We start from the raw sequence: 22,010 nt of genomic DNA, 5'->3' as shown, positions 1-22,010 counted from the left end.
CGGTTTTGAAAAATGCTTTTCAAAATAGACTTACCCCCTACCAAGCCTTACATCCATTAAATGGGTTCAGGCAAAAAGTCTTTCATATCCTCACTTTGATGTGGTCTGCACAATCAACAAGGTTTGCTCAAAGAAGTTCATATCCGAAACCATTCGGAGAGTTCAAGTCCGAAACCACCAGAAAAAAGGTCCTTGGTTTACAGCATTGACAAATGTTAGAAGGAGACAAGTGTCACAGTCGTATGACTTGACTGGTTTTCAGTGTATAGACCTTTATCATGCAGCCACCATCTTGGTCATGATCTTGTATCCAGTAACAGTAATGAATGCTAGTATTCTTCAGACAAAATGGAACCAGACTATTTTTTTCTTTCCAGTCTTGATTGGGGAAAATCAAAATAACCGCACCATGATAAAGGACTATGGAATTAAAATCAATGGAATCAATGGACTCAATAAAATTAAAATCACGTCTAACCTTAGCATCCAATTCCTTGTACGCGGGCTCCTCCTCGTCCACCTCAAAGTACATCTCAGATGACGTAATAGACAGTGTTCCCTTGGCGACCACACAGGGGGCAATGAGAGAAGCTGGGGTGCTATACACAACCGGTCCTACAACAACAAAAATAGACACATGGTTTCATTCATGTGGACAACACTCTGACAAAACATAATTTAAACCATTTCTTGATGTTTTCTACAAAAAGGGCACTTATTTTGATAAATATGTTCACAGGTTGGTTGAATTTCAGGTTATTTTAAAGTATTGACCCATTTCACCTGACGTCATCATCAGAATAATCTTGGATGCGCCATTTTGGTGGTCAATGTCAACATGTGTTATTCAGTGAAGTGCACATTTTTAGGTGACGCGGCGTTTACACGTAAGCCTATTGACCACCAACATGGTGAGTGTGGCATCAGTCGCCACGTGTGACGCGCGTGCAAGGGGTCAATAGAAATTAATGAACTCCTCCAACAACCAATGATGTCATGTATAAAGGGTTTCTCATTGTACATGTGTATGTCCACATTGAATGCAAACAATATGTAACTAGACATGCAGCTTCAAGGGTCAAGTTGCTATGAGCTTTGGAAGTGTGCCTTATTTAGCCGAAAATCACTGGGAAAAGAAAATATAAAAACATCTGATGTCCCAGTATATAGCATAGATTACATGTATTTTGTCTTGGGTTTTTTTCTACATTAATTCCGTTCGCTTTAATTGTGCTTTATTTTGCTTGCATCACCTCTTTTATTAACTGTGTCGTTGTATCACTAGTTTAATGTTGCGTATGTCCGTCTAATGTCTACTACTGTTTAACTTTATGTCCACTTCGTTTGTTTGTCTGTTTCATTGTTTTGTTTTGTATTGCTTTGTTTTGTATTTCGTGTTTTGTCTTCCTTGTTCAATATTGTTTATTTAAAAGTATTTCTTGTTTGTGTTTAAGGCATTCCGTTTATAAGCATGCATCCACGTATTAGTTTTGTATCAAGTGTTTTTTTTTCCTTTTTCTAAAGTGATTATCCTTGGTGGAAATAAATGTGATGAATTGAATTGAATTGAATTGAAAGTTAAAATTAAAAAAAACAAGATGTGAAGATCTGCTACAAGCTCGCTCCGAACACAATCATATGCAGCTCTTGTATGTATATATCACTTTTCACACCTAATGGGCCTCCCAAAGAACTCATTATATTTTTTCTACAGGTATGCAGAGCTGTGTTCGGAATGATAAGACCCATTTAAAATGCAAATTTATACATGATGTAGCACCTTGTAATGGTTTACAAGGTGCTGTGGTGCAAACTTAATGCAGCCAACCATGCCAGAAACATTGGGACGAGCCCCTTGTCCTAAAGATAAGCGTACTGGGTTTGAAGCATCGAGACGAAAGCTCAGTATTCTAGAGGCCTTGTTACACATGCCAATTTTTGTCATGCAGCTCGGAGGCAACTATAAACTGCAGCGCATGCAAAAGAAACACTTTAGCAGCACAAACAAAACACTTTAGCAGTCACTTTCTCCAAGAAGATAATAAGACAAATGAAATGTGAATGAATGTTCTTATTGGAGATTGCCTGGAACTGGTTGCCTGTAAACTGCCTGGTGTGAAATGGCCATAAATGTCTTGCCATAATGTCAAGACCAGGACTCGAACCCACATTCTTTAAACTAACTTACCTTCAAGTGATGTTTCAAGCTCTACTGCCTTGAACTGGGGTCCTCTGTATTGCCTCAGGTGATATGGCCTTAAATGTGTCTTACATAAGGACACAAGTGTCATGACCAGGACTTGAACGCACACTTTGCTGATCCTAAACACCAGAGTTTGAATCCGGCGCGCTTGATCACTCAGCCACAACATGCCTTTGCATTTTTATTTTTAAATCCCAACAATGACCAATAAACTGACAAAAGACGTATGTAACAGTCATGCTCAAAGACACATTGTCTAGACAAGGACTTGAACCCACACTCTGCAAACTAATTGACCTTCAAGTTCTGTTTCCAGCTCCACTGCCTAGAACTGTTTGACTGTAAATTACCAATGTCCTTTTGTGTTTTGGTGAGGTACACAAATCTCAAGACCAGGACTCGAACCCACACACTGCAAATTTAAATTTACCTTCAAGTTCTGCCTGGAACTGGTTGCTCGTATATTGCTTCATGGCCTAATGCGTCTTGCTTAAGGACACAAATGTCAAGACCAGGACTCGAACCCACACACTGCAAACTAAATTTACCTTCAAGTTCTGCCTGGAACTGGTTGCTCGTATATTGCCTTATGGCCTAATGCGTCTTGCTTAAGGACACAAATGTCAAGACCAGGACTCGAACCCACACACTGCAAACTAAATTTACCTTCAAGTTCTGCCTGGAACTGGTTGCTCGTATATTGCTTCATGGCCTAATGCGTCTTGCTTAAGGACACAAATGTCAAGACCAGGACTCGAACCCACACACTGCAAACTAAATTTACCTTCAAGTTCTGCCTGGAACTGGTTGCTCGTATATTGCTTCATGGCCTAATACGTCTTGCTTAAGGACACAAATGTCAAGACCAGGACTCGAACCCACACACTGCAAACTAAATTTACCTTCAAGTTCTGCCTGGAACTGGTTGCTCGTATATTGCTTCATGGCCTAATGCGTCTTGCTTAAGGACACAAATGTCAAGACCAGGACTCGAACCCACACTCTGCAAACTAAATTTACCTTCAAGTTCAGTCTCTAGCTCTACATCCTTCTCGTCCTGCAGACTGGTGCTATCCTCTTCAAACTCACTGACTTGAGAATCGAACCTCCGACCTCCAGCGAGCTGAGAATGAAGAGCTTGCTTAGCATTCTCAATCACATCATCATCCTCACCTGAAAGCATGAACGGGGGAAGATGGCACAATGTTTAATATTAATATTGTCATGATTATATTCAGGCTTGGTTCAGTGGCAGAGCCAGACTTTTTGTCAGGGCGGGGTGAAGGAGGGCGACTGGGGACAAGTGAGGGCAAAGTCATAACTCTTGGGGGAGGGACATAAAAAACATAACCAAGTACGAGACAAAACTTCTCCATGTTCCTAAACTGAAACTTAACTCATGTGTCTGCCAAGGTGTTATGTTTTTTAGTTTGGCACCCAATAGAACTTCCCTGAATGGGAACATTTTCCCATAAATAGACTCAAAACTCATTTGTACTTAAACGTATTTCTGTGTTATTTCTATGTGTTTTTCGTCAAAGCGCCTTTGAATTTTTTTTTTGGGGGGGGATGCCTGCACTATAATCAATGCTTTGATTGACTGATTGATTGAACGCATTTTCAAACCAGTTTTGTTTGTTTAGATGATCTTCCTGTCAAGGGAACTTGGCAAACTCCCACAACAGGTTATACCAAGCTGGCAACAGCCAATCTCTCTCATACAACAGTGTTTTAACGTCTATGATTATGAATTGCACAAATCAAGAAATTGTGATTCAGTAACTAGACGACAATACTTATTCTAGTCTTTGTGAAATCAGCTGTTGGCTTGGTAGGATTCGAACCCGGAAGCTTGTGATTGCTAGTCCTGCAGTATAACAACCAGTACTGATGACTACTTACCGTGTTCTATTGCAGCCATTAGGGTAGCCTCTGGATGAGTGGATCCATGAGGGTTACGTATCAACCTACGATGACGTCGGGTGTTATCCTCCCACATATCCACACGATAAAACTCACGTGGTCTGTCAACAACAAAACAAGGATCGTATATTAATTGTTTTTATCCTTGCGCTGATGTGTATTAAGCTCTGTATACTCAAGTACAATCCCAAGTCATGTGAAGCAAAAAAAAATATATATATATAGTCAATTTTTCTTTGTTCAATCCAAAATCATTTAAAAATGTACCCAGTCAGTTTCCCTTGTGGTTTATTATTTGATATCTGATATAAAAAGTCGCATCCCCTTAAGGTGATCCCCTGTCTGCCGCTTCCCAGGTTGTATCGTTACCCGGGTGTGATCCCTGGCTACACGGCAGTTTGCGGTTTAATGGCTTCTGACAGGCACCCCCCCCCCCCCCGAACAAAGATATTGACAAAATTGGGAGACCACCAACATAGGGCTAGATAGCTCAGTTGGTAGAGCGTCGGCACGTTCAACCGGAGGTCGTTGGTTCAAATCCCGCTCTAGTCAATTTTTCTTTGTTCAATCCAAAATCATTTAAAAATGTACCCAGTCAGTTTCCCTTGTGGTTTATTATTTGACAGGGGCATGTTAATCCTAGAATTTTGCAAAACATTTCTAGTTAGTACAGCGGGTTCATGATGGGATTGAGCCTTTGATGATACAATCATGTCATTTGGCACACAGTAAAGAGTAGCCTATGTCACAAGAAAGATATTTGGCTAAAGGTCTATTGCAGATTTGTCCATTGAAAAAGTTTAAGGTAGAGTAACAATTGCTTGTTATTTGCCCCAAAATTGTTCCCAAATCTTCCCACTATGTTTCAAAAGACAATTTTTGTTTTCGCCAGAAAAAATTAACACACTCTGAACAAACTAAATATCCCACGTGTATGTAGTCTGATAATTGTATGATAAATGTCCAGCAGTACAATTGAAAGACCCAGGAACTTTTTGAATAATGTTACAATAATTGTTCACCCCACGTTCATCTATGCATGCTTTGCTCTCTTTTTCAACAATGACACAAGTAGGTTACTTATAAATCATAAATGCATTGTCCGCTTAAAGACACTGGACATTATTGGTAATTGATCAAGACCAGTCTTCTCACTTGGTGTATCTCAACATATGCATAAAATAACAAACCTGTGAAAATTTAAGCTCATTTGGGTCGTCGAAGTTGCATGATAATAACGAAAGAAAAAACACCATTGTTACATGAAGTTGCGTGTTTTCGGATGCTTGATTTTCAAGACCTCAGAATCTAATTCTGAGGTCTCAAAATCAAGTTTATGGAAAATAACTCCTTTCTCAAAAACTACGTCACTTCAGAGGGAGCTGTTTCTCACAATGTTTTATACTATCAACCTCTCCCCATTACTTGTAACCAAGAAAGATTTTATGCTAATAATTATGAGTAATTTGAGTAATTACCAATAGTGTCCGCTGTCTTTAATCAAGGACAAACACCTCTTAAGACTCATCTCTTAAGAACATCTACCGAGACGTGCAGCTGCCTAGAACCGCATCTGAAGATGCTACAGTCCGCCAGCAAAAAAGAATCCAGTCACGCAAACCCAGCGCATTCAACCTTAGCCTGTACTATCATTTAATCGGCCGTCTCTGTTACACGCATCACCCAGATGTAACATCCATCTATACTCCCGCTACAAAGGACCGAAGTTCCTTGGAAACTCATGATCCAAACCATTAAATCCTTCCCGAACTTGAACCATGAGGACCTTTTCAATCGACATATTAAAATCAATACCTGGTTAATTCTTCGCCGATCTTTGATGTGGAACATGGATCAAAAAGAGATCATCCTGTTTTTCCCCTTCTTTTCTAGTTCTCCATTAATTCTGAAGGGTACAGTGAGAGACGTGGGCCCAATTTCATAGAGCTGCTTAAGCAGAAAAAAATGCCTAACAATTGTCTGCTAAGCAGATATGAGCAGTATACCCATCAAAATTGTACATGTGACATGGTATTTTGACTGGTAACCTTTTTCTGGTAACCATTTTGTTGTGCTTAGCTACTTTTTGTGCTTAAGCAGCTCTATGAATGTGGGCTGTGACCCTCACCTTGTAAGTAGTCGGTCTGATAATATGAATCTTTGATGTTGAACATGGATCAAAATAAGATCGTTCAATTTTACCCCCGTCTTCTTTTCTAGTTATGCCATTATTTCTAACGTTACAATGAGAGAGCTGTCCTTAACCTTGCAAGTAGTCAGTACGATAGTTTTGAATCTCTTCGCATGTTTGTAAACAGCTGCTAATTTGTGGAATCTTTAGAAGTAAAACAGCCGCACAGGAGGCGCCTATGTAATGAACAGACGCTTATTGAATTGTTGCCAAAGGCTTTGGTCTTTTCCTGCGTTCTTCCAACTTTAACTAGATTAAAGCTTATGCACTTTACCAGATGATAGACTAGAAGTATCAAAACCTATAGCAATATACCTAGTTTGATCACAGTGTTAAACTGGGTGTATATGTTTTAGCAAAAACTTTTCTGTTTATACTGTCAAGAGGTTTCTGAGAGAAATGTAAACGCTCAGCAGAAAATCATAAGATAGAATAAGAGCCACCATTGTCTGGTACCCTGACTTCAACTCTAATGTGGAAAACTGATTTTCTTCTGGTCAGGGGCACCTCTATGAGGAGTGTAAACTTGTACAGGAACCATGCAAAGGGCACCACAGCAAAAGCACAGGGCACCACAGGAACCATGCAAAGGGCACCACAGCAAAAGCACAGGGCACCACAGTAGTAACTGTGGGTGCCGTTGGCTCTTTCAAGCCCTGAACTGATCTTCAGTCACATAGTCAGAATACGATGCCTCCCAGCCTCCGTTTGGTTGTAAGTATTTATCCTCAAAGCAAACACGGTTTCAAAACGAGATGAAAAGGCTCTCCGTGCCTCCACCTGCCACCTGTTTAAGCAACCAGACCTCAGACTTTAACTCAACCTGACCAAAGCCAAAGTTGCAAAGTCAAGATTAAAACACATCACAGGCAGTCATAGCTTGCGCTATTGCAGACATGATGGCACTAATACCCTACCCCAAAGAATGTTTTAGTTGGTTAAGTTTTTTTTTTGCTGAGTAATCTACCTCGTAGTTTTAATAAAGTGCAACTGATCTAACGGGATTAGCGCAGTTGTATTGCTTGTAGCGGCTCTAATGAACACTGTGTTTAGACTTAACATTCACGTGTCAGGTACCTCCATTCCCGCAGATGTTTATAAACTATAAAAGCATATTGGCCACACCAAGGCTATTTGTATTAGCAGACGGAACGAGATTCCCAGATGCAGGATTTGCAGGAATTTAAGTAGTTATAATTGAGTTTAAATTTCCCAAGTGCAAAATATAAAATTTAAAAAAACATGACGCAACCTGTGATGCATAGTAAACAATTTGTAATTCGTTCTTTTGGAACTAATATCAATCAGGTCTACCGATTTAATATGGATACTCTTATACTGAGAATGCAGTCTCGCATGAACATGCTTTTCTTTGAAACTCTTTGTAGGTTGAATGTAAATACCATCCCAATTGGTAAAAATTTTCAGCTAAAAACTGCAAGGTAAAATTGATTTTGTATATTTCGTTTGCATATATTTTCAGCGCTCTTGGTAAATGGAGTTTATTGATCAAGAGTGATCGCCAGAGTAATTGTTTGTCAAAAAGAAACATTGAATTTCCAACAATTTTGTTTATTTATGGGAAGAAAAAAAAAAGTGATTGAGGTGCATTTTTCAATTGATGCCCTGAAATTACACTGAGGCAAAATGTTTCAGAAAAACAAACAACAGTAGGATGCTTCATGTTAGCTCTCTATGTTAGGTTGGGTGAAAGATTTGAGTGGTTTTGTCAAAGATCTTTATACACGTCCATGAACCTGGTGTGTGTGTCGTGGCCGAGCAGTGAGCACTTGACTGATTTTTGTTTACCGACGGAGTGTGGGTTCAAGTCCTGGTCATGACATGGTCAGAAAAAGAACCCAGAACATTAATTGTAGAGAGTAGGGGTTAGCCCGATGTTTCTGGTTCACTTAGCAAGCTTGTTTTACAGGTTTCCTCGTGCTTGTGTGCTACATTGATTCAGCTCACTTATGAAGCATCCTGGGTTTCATCATGGAGGTAGCTCCATGGTTTCATTACCAAAAATATATAATAACAGTAACAATAATATTGGTTTTCTCGGTCAAATTCGGCAAATGAGCAGTCAATTTCATTATCATGCGTGCGAATTCAAGCTGTTTTGCCTCTCCAGTTGTTACTGCGTTTCAAATTCAGAATTCGGCCATTCAATTTCATTTTGAGACAAGTCAAACTCCTTTAACAATCTGTTCAGCTTAGCCTATCGTCATTCTTTTTCGTGACACACACGTCTCAAGAAGCGTCTGCGAATTTGAATGCTGCTTTGAAAAAATGTTAAATTGAATGATTATTTTGTTACATCGAATGACGCAACATTACATCTGACTTATCATAAAACAAAATCAAACGACCCTTTTCAGTAGCATTCTAGAAATAGAATAGCTTGGTGGTTAAAGTGGCTGCTCATTTGCCGAAATGGACCGAGAAAACCTATACTATGAAGGAGAGTTGCATGTGAGATACTTGTGAGGTACCAGGCTCGGCTCAGAGCTAATCCAAAATAACGTATTATTGATAGCACCGGAAAATACGCAGATAAATCATGATCTCTATTTAGATGAGGATGAACAGCTCAACAGGTGTTTTTTTTTCTCACTTTAATTACAAAATCGTTGCAGGGGTTTCATTATCCAGAGAAGACAGTCAGAGGAGAGTATGGTCAATACAGTGGGGTTGGTCATTTATTCTCCCTTTCTTTCTAGTTCAATGGCCCTTGGGTAGCTAAAGAGACAGTGAGCTTGGTGCTGAAATTTTCAGTAGCACCTGCCGCTACCTTTCTCTCTCTCACTCTCTCTCGCCGCTTTATGAATGCTCTTGACAGAACTGTAGCCCTTGTCAGGGCCCAATTTCATAAAGCCTGTAAGCACAAAAATTTGCTTAGCATGAAATTTCTTCATTGGTAAAAAAACAGGATTATCAACCAAATTTTCATTTGTTGCATATTGCTTGATACTGGTATTCAGCTGTTGATTGCTAAATCCTGAAAATAATGTGGAAATTTGGTTGGTAGTCCTGTTTTTATTAAGGAAGAAATTTCATGCTTTGCAAATTTTTGTGCTTACAGGCTTTATGAAATAGGGCACAGGAGAACATGGTATCCTACTGTTGGACTTCAAACAGTGGCTGCTTCAAAATAATTTGACTGTACATCGAATAGCGACAGCATGAATGACAGAAGACGAGCAGAGTATACTGTTAGAAACGTCCAGACCAAACTGGTTTGTTTTTCCCAGAGCCAACACTCCCACAAAAGAGATTTTGACATATTTGATACATGGTTGTAGCGGCAAGTTGACTATTTATTTATAGTTTAATTCTTGTTATTCAAACAATGCAAAGCTTCAAACATCACTTATCAATGAAAGGACGACTACAAATGTCTTACACACAAATTGACACAGAGTAACAACTTTTGCATTTGGGAAGCTGGTCAAAAATCGTTCACATACAACACAACTTTTACAATGGTTATCTCTTGGGAAGCGAGCATCTTTCTGCTCGCATGTTTGGCGACTTGTGCATACAGATTAAAAATAATGCATTGAAGGCGCCTTCAGGACAGCAATAATAGCTAAATTTCCTTTCCCAAAATACTTAAATCCGCTTAAATAGTATCAGACCCTCGCCAGCTTGCTGGATACGTCGCATGCTGTGCTACAACAAATTTCCTACCCTCCCATTTTACAAATAGAATAGTGGCGCCCTCAGAACGGTTCTGTTCCCTGCTCCATCAGGGCTCGAGAGGTCAGATGGCACTGGTCCAAAATACGGCTTACCCAAGGTGTGATTATTGCGCACCCTTGGTAATTATGAGGGGGGCTTGTATTCGAGCCTCCCTTTGCAGTCACTGTCCTCCGAGATTAGCTAAGTAAAGATGCCTAGTGACAGTGATCTTATACTATTAACTGATCATACATCATATCCTTTCTAAAGCAGACATATCACTTTTGGTGACTTATAGAGAGTGTTAGAGACAGTGTTGCTATGCCGACAACACCACAAGCCATCCAGAGTCTCACCCTTTAACCCCTAACACAAGCAATAGCCGGCAGATTTAACTACTAATTGGTCAGTTTACAAAATGGATGTTCTGGGTGGCTAAGTTCCACTGCAGTCCCTTGATCTTGAGTCCAGTATTCTGTTGAGAATACTTGGGTAAACAAGTTTGGCATAGACAAAAACGAGAAAAAAAATTAAAGGGAAGGTATACTTATTGGTAATCACTCGTTTGGTAATTAATGGCAATACAAAACCTTGGTTAGAAGCCTACACGAGTTTTGATTTCACTTTGAAGTGTGGTTATGCAAAAATATAACACAATGAGGTATGTTACTTTATGAAAGACAAATGAACGATGGAATTGTCTGGTCATACTTTTACTGGACCTAAACTGAAATTGCTGGCCTCGGGCCTGTGGTCCAGTGTTTATTTCAAGACCTGGGGTCGATTTCACATAGAGTTAGGACTAGTCCTAACTTAGAACTAGTCCTAGGAGATATTACAAACTTAAGGCTAGTCCCAAGTTAGGACGAGTAACTCGTCCTAACTCAAGATAAGACTAGTCCTAACTTTTTGTGAAATCAATCCCTTGGCTTCCTAGGGGATTCCTTGGCTATACACGTACAACCATGCACCAACTGCCAGCCCTGACAAAATCCTCAACCAAGAATACTGCTCTGTCACAGAGTAATCTAAAGCGCCCTCTGTTGATCCACAGAGAATGATCAATGGGTGGTTTCCCTCCCAGCGTGTGTCTAAGTCCCCAGCTGCAGCAGTCAATGTTAGAACTTAGTCATTTTCATTTTCTGCATAATCCATTAATTGTGTATAATCCATTATTCGTTATCCCTCTCATTATTGGGCATCAACAAATCAACAATTCAAATTAGATTTTTTTTAGTCATCCTCTAGGCCTATTTTTAGTCACTTGTTTTGTTTATCTTTGTTTATCCACAAGTCCGCCGCGTAGTGACAGTACTGTACTATTTGTGGTTTTCAATAAATCACAAGATCAAACAAGCGAAAATATAAAGTTTCTTCAAAAGAAATAAATTTTCAAACATTCAAATTCAGACATAGTTGTATAAACCTGGCTTGATATTTGGCCCTTGGGGAAAAAAGTAGGACATTTTATTGAGCTGATGGGCTGACATACACGAACATAACAGGGCTTGAATTTTTTGGGAATTCCACACGACTTCAGAGGCTTGTATGTAGCTCAATATTTTTACTGGGTCACTTTCTACACAGTTTCACATTTGGGCTGTGTTTGGTACATGCACACGGATGAAGATTTATATCATTTTTCTTGTAGGTAACAACTCAATACTCAACAGAATTTTAAGAGCTTTGGTTTAATCAGTTTGAAGGGAAGGTACACGCTTGCTAATTGTCAAAGACCAGTGTTTCACTTGGTGTATCTCAAAATATGCATAAAATAACAAACCTGTAAAAATTTGAACTCGATTGGTCGTCAGAGATGCGAGATAACTATGAAAGAAAAAACACCCCTGTCACACGAAGTTTTGTGCTTTCAGATGCTTGATTTTGAGACCTCAAATTCCAAATCTGAGGTCTCGAAATCAAATTGATGGAAAATTACTTCTTTCTCGAAAAAGTTCGTCACTTCAGAGGGAGCCGTGTCTCACAATGTTTTATACTATCAACCTCTCCCCATTACTCGTTACCAAGTGAGGTTTTATGCTGATAATTATTTTGAGTAATAACCAATAGTGTCCACTGCCTTTAAATAAAAACTGCAGTGAGGTGTTATACACTTGTACTGTTGAACACTTGCACTGTTGAACACTTGTACTGTTGAAAGTTTACAGACCCTATGCTCAAACCACTGGCCTAGAGCATGCGGTCAAGTGTAAATTTCAAGCTCTGAACATGTTCCCCCCCCCCCCAAGTAAAAAGGAAAAAGAGGCATATAGAAACGAAAAGATGACAAAAGAAAGACCTATCAAATTGTAACAAATGTTATCAAAATTTACATGTACTGACACATACAAACTAAAGCACTTGACACTGTTGAGACAGACTGCCGTTTCAAAGCCTACATGTATAAAAAAGCATTTTATATAAGCATGAGTTGGGGCATGGGTAATTATGATAAACGGCACAGGAAACAGTAAGGAATAAATCACCCCTTAGATTAATGGGGATGAGCTTCTAAACAGGTGTATTGCCAGGAGATTACAACATCATTAATGTGATTTTCACCAGAACTGCAAATGATCAATTTAGCGAACGCTTTGCGGCTGCCGATAAGCGTTTTTTTTTTTTTTAGGTTGGCGATAAAGGTGAAATCACAGCGGGGTGCAAAAAGGGTGCCTGACATTTGCTTGTTGCCGCTTGGAACTTCATATGTGTTCTACTGAAATACTGATCAAGACTCCTCATTGCGTTTTGCAGTTAACCGGACAGGGTTGCGAGTGCATGCAACTGGTTTACAAACTACAAGGGACCTATGGCTTCACATAGAAGCCGAAGAAGCAATAATAGTTAAGTGGAAACAACATAATTGGACTCCTACTCGCTAGACGACTACTCGATAGAATGTGTCAGTTTGTGTACATCGCCTTTGTGTACATTTGATTGCCATGTATACTACCATCCAATATGGAGTCCAATATGGATAATTATTGGACACCTTGCAGCACCATTAAAAAAAAGTCCCCCACACTTCTTTTGAAGTTTAGAAATTTCTTTTAACTAATTTTCAGAGTGTGGGGTGGTAGAGTTTCTGTGTCTATTATGTGTTTAAGAGGGAAAGCTGATTGAAATTGAGTGATTATATTCTGCGACAATGTAAAAACAAAGCATTCAATATTTGTACGATATTTGTAAATTCAGTCTCATGGGTGTAAGGGTATGGAACCAAAGAGTAGGTAAAAATGCCAACTTCCCTCTGCTCAAGATTTCATAAAATAAAACTACTGATCATTGACGACAAGAAGTCTTTATCATTCACTCTTCATGTGTTGCTCACATTTGCTCACTTTCTGTCTTTTCGTCTCTCCACAATCCGTCTCTCTACACTTTCCCAAGACTTGCTCACCCCCCCCCCCCAAAAAAAAAATCCTGGCAACTGCTTTTTCATACCCGCGTCAATCAGCACCCGCGTATATCGCAAAAACAACCTTGTCAAAGTTCATATCCTACTAGAGTGTCCGCAGCTGATAAGCACACAAGACAATGTCACTATTCCATAAGGTGTTAAAGTAATATAACGATGTAGCCCTCACCCTCACCCTCATCCCCTCCCCCTCCTTCTTACTCCCCGTCTGTCATTGGTCGATTGGTTGGCAAGAGTACAGGAAAGAGACCCTTGAAGCATTCGTTGACGTTCGTGAGTAATTTTTTTGCGCAAGAAATATTAAATGTAATAAGGAAAGGAATGGAATTAGACAAAAGATCAGATATGTCTGATTACTTTGCTGAGGTCTGGAGAGGGTGCCCTGTGGTGACATAAGAGAATCAGATTAAATAGGTCACCGTCAGAAGGGAAAGTACATTCAGTTGCACTAAAATGTGTTTATAAATATTTCCAGGCCAAATGAAATAACACACTAGTTAGCATTCTCCCTGCTTTATTTATGTGTCAAAATTTGCTTCCCCCCACCCCTCCAAAGTACAGCAGTATGAGGGGAAAAGCTACATGTAGCAGAATATCTAGTTAAGTGCCTCAAGACTATTTAGTGTGAAGCACTATATAAAAACTGTGTATTATTATTGTTATCTTAGAGCCCCAACTCTGCATAGTCAACGATTGTTGGACTAGGCTAGTTAACTATTTGAAACCAGCCTACTGGACATGGTCTACTAACAAAGCAGGTTAAGGAAACCCCTCGACAAATGAAATGGAGATGAGGTTTGATAGCAATAAAGCATTAATATTCCGATTCAATCTATTCCAAGGAGCCGTTACATATCAGAGGTCAAGATGTTCCATGACTCACTGTTAAACCACCTGGTTAGCTCGAGATCATCTCTGACTTAGCCCGGGACACAAAACATTACACAACATACAAGCCAAGGGGGGGAAATACAAGATTTAAACTCCAATTGGGATAAATCAACAAGCCATGCTTTGGCTTCCCGTCATAAAGCCGTCAACCTCGCTGGGAACCTCAGACAGTTCCAGCTGGAGCGACACACACAAAGCCGTCCCGTGAAACAACTGCCCCGGCGTTGAGAAGTAACCTCTCCTCGCCTAAACAAGGATTCCCGCTGCCTGATGTGCATGGATTCAAGATAGACAGACGATTGCTTATTCATTGTCATTTCAGCTCCAATAAAAGTCAATGAAGAGCTCTCCATCATGACTACTGTATACAAGCGCAACGATGATAGACTCTTACCGAGTTTGGACTAGAAACGTTTTTTCCCCCCTTCTTTTCCTTCCTTCTCTGTATTCTGAGTGTGGAGACACTCCATGTACATACAGTGTATGATCTGTCAGATGTAATTTATACTTCCAACGTGCCACTCTTAATCAGGGAAAGGGTCTTTTTAAGCCAATGCGGAACAGAAGGGAATTGCGGGGGCGGGGCAGGACTGTTCAAAACGGTTTAGTCTGGAGTCAGATTAAAAGAACATTCTGGAAGAAGAAAAACTCATGAAAATGTATCTCCTGATTATATTAATATCATTATTGTGCTCCAATCACAATAAGCCTTTTTGAAACTGTTTGTTTTAGAGGTAAACAGACAGATACAGACCCAAAGCAAACCAAACAGCGCAATTATGTTAACACTTTATTAGGTTTGCAGAAGTACAATACGTTTGCAACTATTCCATAACATACATGTGTAGCACCATGAAATGGTTTACAAGGTGCTGTGGCGCAATACACAGCCAATCATATGAGGAACACCAGGGAAAACCCTTTCTATTAAAGGCACTGGACACCTTTTGTAATTGTCAAAGACCAGTCTTCTTACTTGGTGTATCTCAACATATGCACAAAATAACAAACCTGTGAAAATTTGAACTCAATCGGTTGTCGAAGTTGCGAGATAATAACGGAAGAAAAACCACCCTTGTCACACGAAGTTGTGCGCTTTCAGATGCTTGATTTCGGGACCTCAAAATCTAATTCTGAGGTCTCGAAATCAAATTCAAATATTTTAGTGAGAAATTACTTCTATCTCGAAAACTACGTTACTTCAGAGGGAGCCGTTTCTCAAAATGTTTTATACTATCAACAACTCTCCATTGCTCGTTACCAAGTAAGTTTTTATGCTGACAATTATTTTGAATAATTACCAATAGTGTCCAGTGCTTTTAAGAAGTGCATTGGGTTGTTTTATGCGCATTATGCAACACACTGGACCTACAGCTTTATGTCCCATCCGAAGGACGCGGGAATACTGGTTAAGTGTCTTGATGATCAGAAACACAAAAGATTAAGTCCGGTGTTCTTATCCGCTCAGCCAGACCACGCACCATGTTTCCACCATTGTGTCAACCATGTTTGTCTTTAAAGCACTTCATGACTCTGCATCTGACTACATCAAAGATCTTCTTCAAATAAGGCACTGTCATTCTCCTCTCCGTTCTACTGCCTCAACCTGACTCGTCATACCTAAATCTCCTACCACCCACTATGGCACCAGTCTTCCGGAACAAGCCACCCAGCGACATCAGAAACATTCACTGTCACCTTTCAAACTCATGTTAAGAAACTTTTGTTTACTGCAAGTTTCTAACATTGCTGTTTTGCTATAATTTTCTGAAGAGAGCTTCACTTTTTGTAGTATATTTTCTGAAGCATCTTGAGTAATGTAGTAGCAGGCGTGATACATGTATATGTTCCTTGGAAAAATGGTAGCAATATTTTAAGGGCTGACCCAAATGTAGGCTTTAACCGACTTTTCAGGCTATTTTATCACAATTTGTATGATTAAAAAAAAAGTAGGAAGAATGTTAGTATTAGAAAGTGCGCTTTATATTATGCGTACATTTATTTATGTTCAGGGCCCAATTTATAGAGCTGCATTTTACAAGCACAAAAACAAAATTATGCTTACCAGAATAAGGTAGCAGCCAAAATACCATGTCACGTGTACAATTTGTGACTGGTATCCTGCTCATTTCTGCTTAAGCAGCTCTGTGGAATTGAGCCCATATTTCTTAAAGCTGCTAAAGCAGAAAAAATTGCTGACATTTTTTTACAGCAGGACATTTTAAAATCACAAATTGTACCGGTAACCACATTCTGCTAAGCATAATTTTGTTGTGCTTATTAGCAACTTTTTCTCTATGAAATTGGGCCCAGTTGGGAACACACAAGTACAGTGTACCACAAGTTGAACACGCTATTGTTCACTCAATCTGCAGAGTATAGGGTTACAATTCAGAGGCAGGTGTAGCCTAACAAGAAGCTTGATCTCTTAATCATCACACTTTGAACCAGTCACCGCAGTCTGGAACGACACGTGACAAACTTGGTACATCTTGTGGTGGGTGTTGAGGGGGGTATGGAGGGTGTTAACATGTATTGCTTGGAATGCGCCACCATAGATGGATCAATCAATAAATGGACCTTATGCGTTGAATTGATGCGTCATCCTGCCACCATCTTTCACCATTGAGAGGGCAAGGCCATTTTCATCTCTTGCAAAGGGCACTTCCATTAGAAAATCTTACAGTCTATGAATTTTTTTTGATAGGGGCACCAAGGCCAAGTCGAATGATGACACAATAGAATTGCACAGATTTGTATGCGCGGCGTACAGCGTGGGCAATAAGACACCTCCTTCTGACCTCTAAAGTGAGGGGAGCCTTACTCAAATGTGCATAGATTCTATTCTACATGGTTTGATATTACAATGACAGTTATTGTCAGCGTGCAACTTTGTAAATGCAGAGCGCACAGGATGGGCCTATAAGAAACTTTGCTCGTCCCCAGCGCCTTGCTTTAACCAAAGGCGCTGGGATGGGCAAACGTATCATGCACTGTCACTGGTTTAATAATGCGCAGTCCCATCATGCATCACACTCACACTGCACCACATTTCTATGCAATGCATACATAACGTACTTCCTGAACAAGAATCTGTGCAAGCGATTAGCCCATCCCAGCGGTCCTGGGTAGACTGGCCGCTGGGGCCGAGCGAAATAAGAAACCTCCCTCTGACCTCTACGCGAGGGCGCCCAACTCAAATAATATCATACATAAGGTATCTCCCAAATGGTTTGATTATTATTTGTGACAGTAACTGTCAGTGATTCTCAAAAATGCATCCCTGTGGAGCATTTTCTTATTCTTTCCTTTGACCCTGCACTTAACAGTTTCCAATAGACTTTGCACACACAATTCTGTGGAGCACCCAAGTCTTAGAATTCTCCTATGGAGTCCTCTTGTTTTCTCTTCTTTGTTTTGTCCTTGGTCTTCATAAGGTACTGAAAATAAGCAGAGTTTTGCAACTCAACCCCTCCCCCATTAACTTTATGCGACCTAGCACAAGCAGCAAGCACTCTTGTGAAGCAGATGAAATCCTTTCTCCAACCAACGGAGGGGATTTCTCCAAAGTTGAGACATATTTCCAAATTTTTTGAAAAACTGCGGAATTGTCTGAACTTGACAAGGTGAGTCACCGTGATTGGTTCTAGCTTACCTGTTAGTGACGATACCCCAAGCACCGTGCTTATTGGTCAAGATGTTGATGGTCTTCTGGAGTAGCTGGTTAGCAAAGATGTGGTCCCGCCTCCTCGCTGCCGTGATTAGGTGGTCGCACATCTTTTCTTCTTCTTTGCACTCCATCGCAGACTGAGCGCACAAGGACTGAAACCAAATAAACAAAGACAATGAGATGGCATCTTGAATAGACATCGATGATAGCAGCCTCGCTGTCATGGGCACTGTGCCGTATCGATACCTCTCCTCATTTAACCCTGGTAGGGATCTACTGATTTTTAGTGAACCAGCCCTAGGGGTTATGAGCTAGTAAGCCATGCTGGGGAAAAATGGTGTTGCAAGATCAATTTTTCTGTTCTTCTTCAATACCTCAAACTCTGCGTGTTTTTGCACGTCTTCCGCACGGTGTCTGCTCAAGATGAACTCAGCCTCGTTTGCCACACGTAATAGATGGTCCCTCGTAGCGTGCGAGTAAATCCTGCCCTCGTTGACCAACTCGATGAACGCGAGCCCTGCGTGTTTCTGAATGGAATTCTGCCACTCCTGGGAGCAGAGCATCATGACTAATTCAATCACGGAGTTGGATGATTTCATACTCACGAGACCTTTAGAGGAGAAAAAAATACAAAATTATTAATGTTTTTATAAAGTTTGAAAAGGACAAACTGGTTAAAGACAAATGATTCAAGTGATAAATATACATGTGTTACTAATTATATAAACTTGTTTGAAAAAAGAAAAATTTACTAGAGCGGGACTCGAACCTGTGACCACAAGATTTATGCCAGTGCTCTATCAACTGAGCTAACTATGTTGGCGGTCTCACTATTTTGTCAATATTTTTGTTCGGGGGGGGGGGGTCCCAGACAGAAGCCATACAACCTGTAAATGCTATGCAGCCAGGTATCACACCAAAGTTTACGATACAATCGGGAAAGTGGCAGCAGAGGGATCACCTTAAGGGGAGTCAACTTTTTATTTCAAATTTCAAGTAAAAAACCATATGGGTAAATTTGAAAATAATTTTGGGTTAAACAAAGAAAAAACATATGTAATTTTTAAGGAATTTTTTGTTTATTTTGCAACTTCCAATATCCTAGGATGGAAACAGGTGTACTAGAAATATAATAAATTACTATTATTAGTATTATCATCAAGTAAAATATGATATCTCTATGTTTTAGACAAGAGCTTAAAGGCAGTGGACACTATTGGTAATTACTCAAAATAATTAATAGCATAAAACCTTACTTGGTAACGAGTAATGGGGAGCTTTTGATAGTATAAAACATTGTGAGAAATGGCTAATTCTGAAGTAACGTAGTTTTCGAGAAAGAAGTTATTTTCCCCGAATTAGATTTTGAGACCTCACAATTAGATTTGAGGTCTCAAAATCTATTGTTATCTCGCAACTTCGGTAACCAATTGAGCTCAAATTTTCACAGGTTTGTTATTTTATGCATATGTTGAGATACACCAAGTGAGAAGACTGGACTTTGACAAATAAGGTCCAGTGCTTTTAATATCAACCCTCCTTTGTTTAAACAAATTTGATTCTTTTCATCTGTATCCTGTGTAGGTACAAAACATGATTTCACTTTTCAAAACTCTCTACCCCGACAAATTTCTTCTGTCAACATCTTTGATAAAACGCAGACTCGCTCTGCATTTTGAGTCAACTCCCCGCTTGTTTTGACGCTTATTGAAACCTGACCAATAAATCTACCCGGGAACCGCTAAAACCCTCTGGAAGACATTCCAAAAGTATAATCGTAGTCATAGAGGTGCTGCTGTAATCTCCGCCATTCACCTGCGTCAATGTTCCTCCGCTCCGGTCTGGGTTTTGTCTTCCCATGTATTGGATCAAATTAACAGTATGGAGTTAATAAGAACCCACAGTACAAATGTATTAGCACACCTCCTAAACTGTATCAAACACTCCGCAGAGATTGCTGGTGCCTGCGTAGTGTTTTGTGTTGACACGCTGTGTGGTTGAGACTCGAACCTGGCGTTCATCAAGCAGACAGCTGGCGACATAATGAGACACTGGTGGAAAGCATCTTTCTTAAACCGAGTCTTACTTTCCCTGAGGAAGTGGAATTCCTGGGCGGAAGTTAATAAATTCTGCTTACCCCAAATAAACACCTTGTTTCATTTGACTGGACTGGCCAAATTGCAATATTTCTTTCCCCTCACGGTGGAAAAAGAAAATGTCAGTATACTAAATCAAGTCTTATAACATGACCACACCCTGCTTTATTCTACTGCCGCGGAGTAGATAATCGGAGGTTCGGGAGACTTCTCAGTTCTGAAAAGACTGTCCTGCTTTTTAACTATTACCAGGGCGGATGGTATAGAAAAATAGACTGGACTACTACTTTAGCTTATAGGATCGTAATTAACTGTACTGCCGCAGAGTCAGTTCTGAATTGGTCTCAACGTTACGACTAGCTTGCTCTAGTCATCGTCAGGAGACTGTGACCACACCCTCTCGTCAAAATATGTTTCAAGTGTTCTGCTTCGGAGAACATTGTAGTGTAACTCTACAAAACCAACTTTATAGAATGACAAACACCTTGTTTCATTTGACTGGACTGGCCAAATTAATGCCATATTTCTTTTCCCTGCAAAAAGACACTCCCTACATTAAATCAAGTCTCACAACATGACTACACCATCTCGTCAAAATAATACCTCTCAAGTATTCTGCATTTGAGGACATCAATCTGCATATAGCTTTTATAGAATGACAAACACCTGACATTTGACTGGACTGGCCAAAATGCCATATTTCTTTTCCCGGCAAAAAAACAGTCAGTACATTAATTCAAGTCTCACACCATGACTACACGTACATGTCAGAGTCTGTTTCTAGTGTTCTGCAGGCAATGGAGGAAATTGCAGGGTAACTCTTAGAAATAAACTTAATAGATGCAATACACCAACAAACACCTTGTTTCATTTGTCTGGACTGACCAAATTGCCATATTTCTTTTCCCCGCAAACACAATGTGACTGCACCTATATGTCAGAGTCTGTTTCTAGTGTTCTGCAGGCAATGGAGGATATTGCAGGGTAACTCTTCGAAATAAACTTTATAAATGCAATACACCGACAAACACCTTGTTTCATTTGACTGGACTGACCAAATTGCCATATATCCTGCATTATTTTAGATTTTAACAAAGGTATTTTGCAGCTGCCACTTTCATTCTCCATGCCTGGAATTTCATCTTTGAAAGGGCAAGGCTGTTTTGTCTAAATTTTCGAGTCAACTGGCAAAAAAAAAAGAGCTGCACAAGTGTGCACAGTTCTCTCACAAACTCCTGTGTTAAGTTTTTTCAATAAGAAATGTAATCTTTGGCAGTGTTTATAGGGTTGCCTTTGATGTACCACAAAGCATTTGCGCTGTTGCCCAAAGAAGTTAACTGCAGATGCTGTGACCGTTGTGTTGTTTTTTTCTCTTCTGTTTCGTTGAAGATGAATTTAGTAGTCTACGCAATCGTTCTCAAAAGCATAGTTTATTATACATTCATGTAAATTGAAAATGGTGTCACAAACATGTAAATTTTGAAGTTCTTCTGTTCTCGGTTTTTGAAGAAGGAATAACCCTCTAATAATGATATGATAATAATAACTAGTTCTTATACAGCGCAGTTTACAAAAAACAAATCAATGTACTTTACATAGTGCCATGGTTATTGGGCCAATAACATTCCTTTAACCTTTCTCAGCTCCCTGGGGAGTATACAGCCCCGAGCTGCCGTGGCGCTCAGAAGGCTTTTTCATACACAATATCAACCTCTACCCTTGTAGCTCCGAAGGCTTTTTCATACACAATATCAACCTCTACCCTTGTAGCTCCATAGGCTTTTTCATACACAATATCAACCTCTACCCTTGTAGCTCCGAAGGCTTTTTCATACAAAATATCAACCTCTACGCTTGTAGGTATCCATTTATAACCCTTGGTGAAGGGAAGAAAGTAATACATGCTGCTCAAGGATACAAGTGTCACGACCGGGATT

General features: G+C 39.9%; 1 protein-coding gene across 1 annotated transcript in view; it reads right to left on the bottom strand.

The window, feature by feature from the left end:
- Nucleotides 1–232: 232 nt before the first annotated feature.
- The window catches only part of LOC117294009 (neurobeachin-like), a 115,597-nt gene continuing 93,819 nt past the window's right edge, over nt 233–22,010 (bottom strand). Inside the window, exons 33-37 of the mRNA XM_033776524.1 lie at nt 18,352–18,587; nt 17,963–18,129; nt 4,106–4,227; nt 3,224–3,376; nt 233–615 (exon numbers count right to left, since the gene is read on the bottom strand). Of these exons, the coding sequence (XP_033632415.1) occupies nt 233–615; nt 3,224–3,376; nt 4,106–4,227; nt 17,963–18,129; nt 18,352–18,587 (1,061 nt within the window). The remainder of the gene's footprint in view (nt 616–3,223; nt 3,377–4,105; nt 4,228–17,962; nt 18,130–18,351; nt 18,588–22,010) is intronic.

The sequence above is a fragment of the Asterias rubens genome, chromosome 8 (genome assembly GCF_902459465.1).
Source record: "Asterias rubens chromosome 8, eAstRub1.3, whole genome shotgun sequence".
In the NCBI taxonomy this organism is placed as follows: Eukaryota; Metazoa; Echinodermata; class Asteroidea; order Forcipulatida; family Asteriidae; genus Asterias; species Asterias rubens.
Note: the sequence above shows the minus strand (reverse complement) of the source record. Positions and strands in the feature narration are given on the sequence as shown.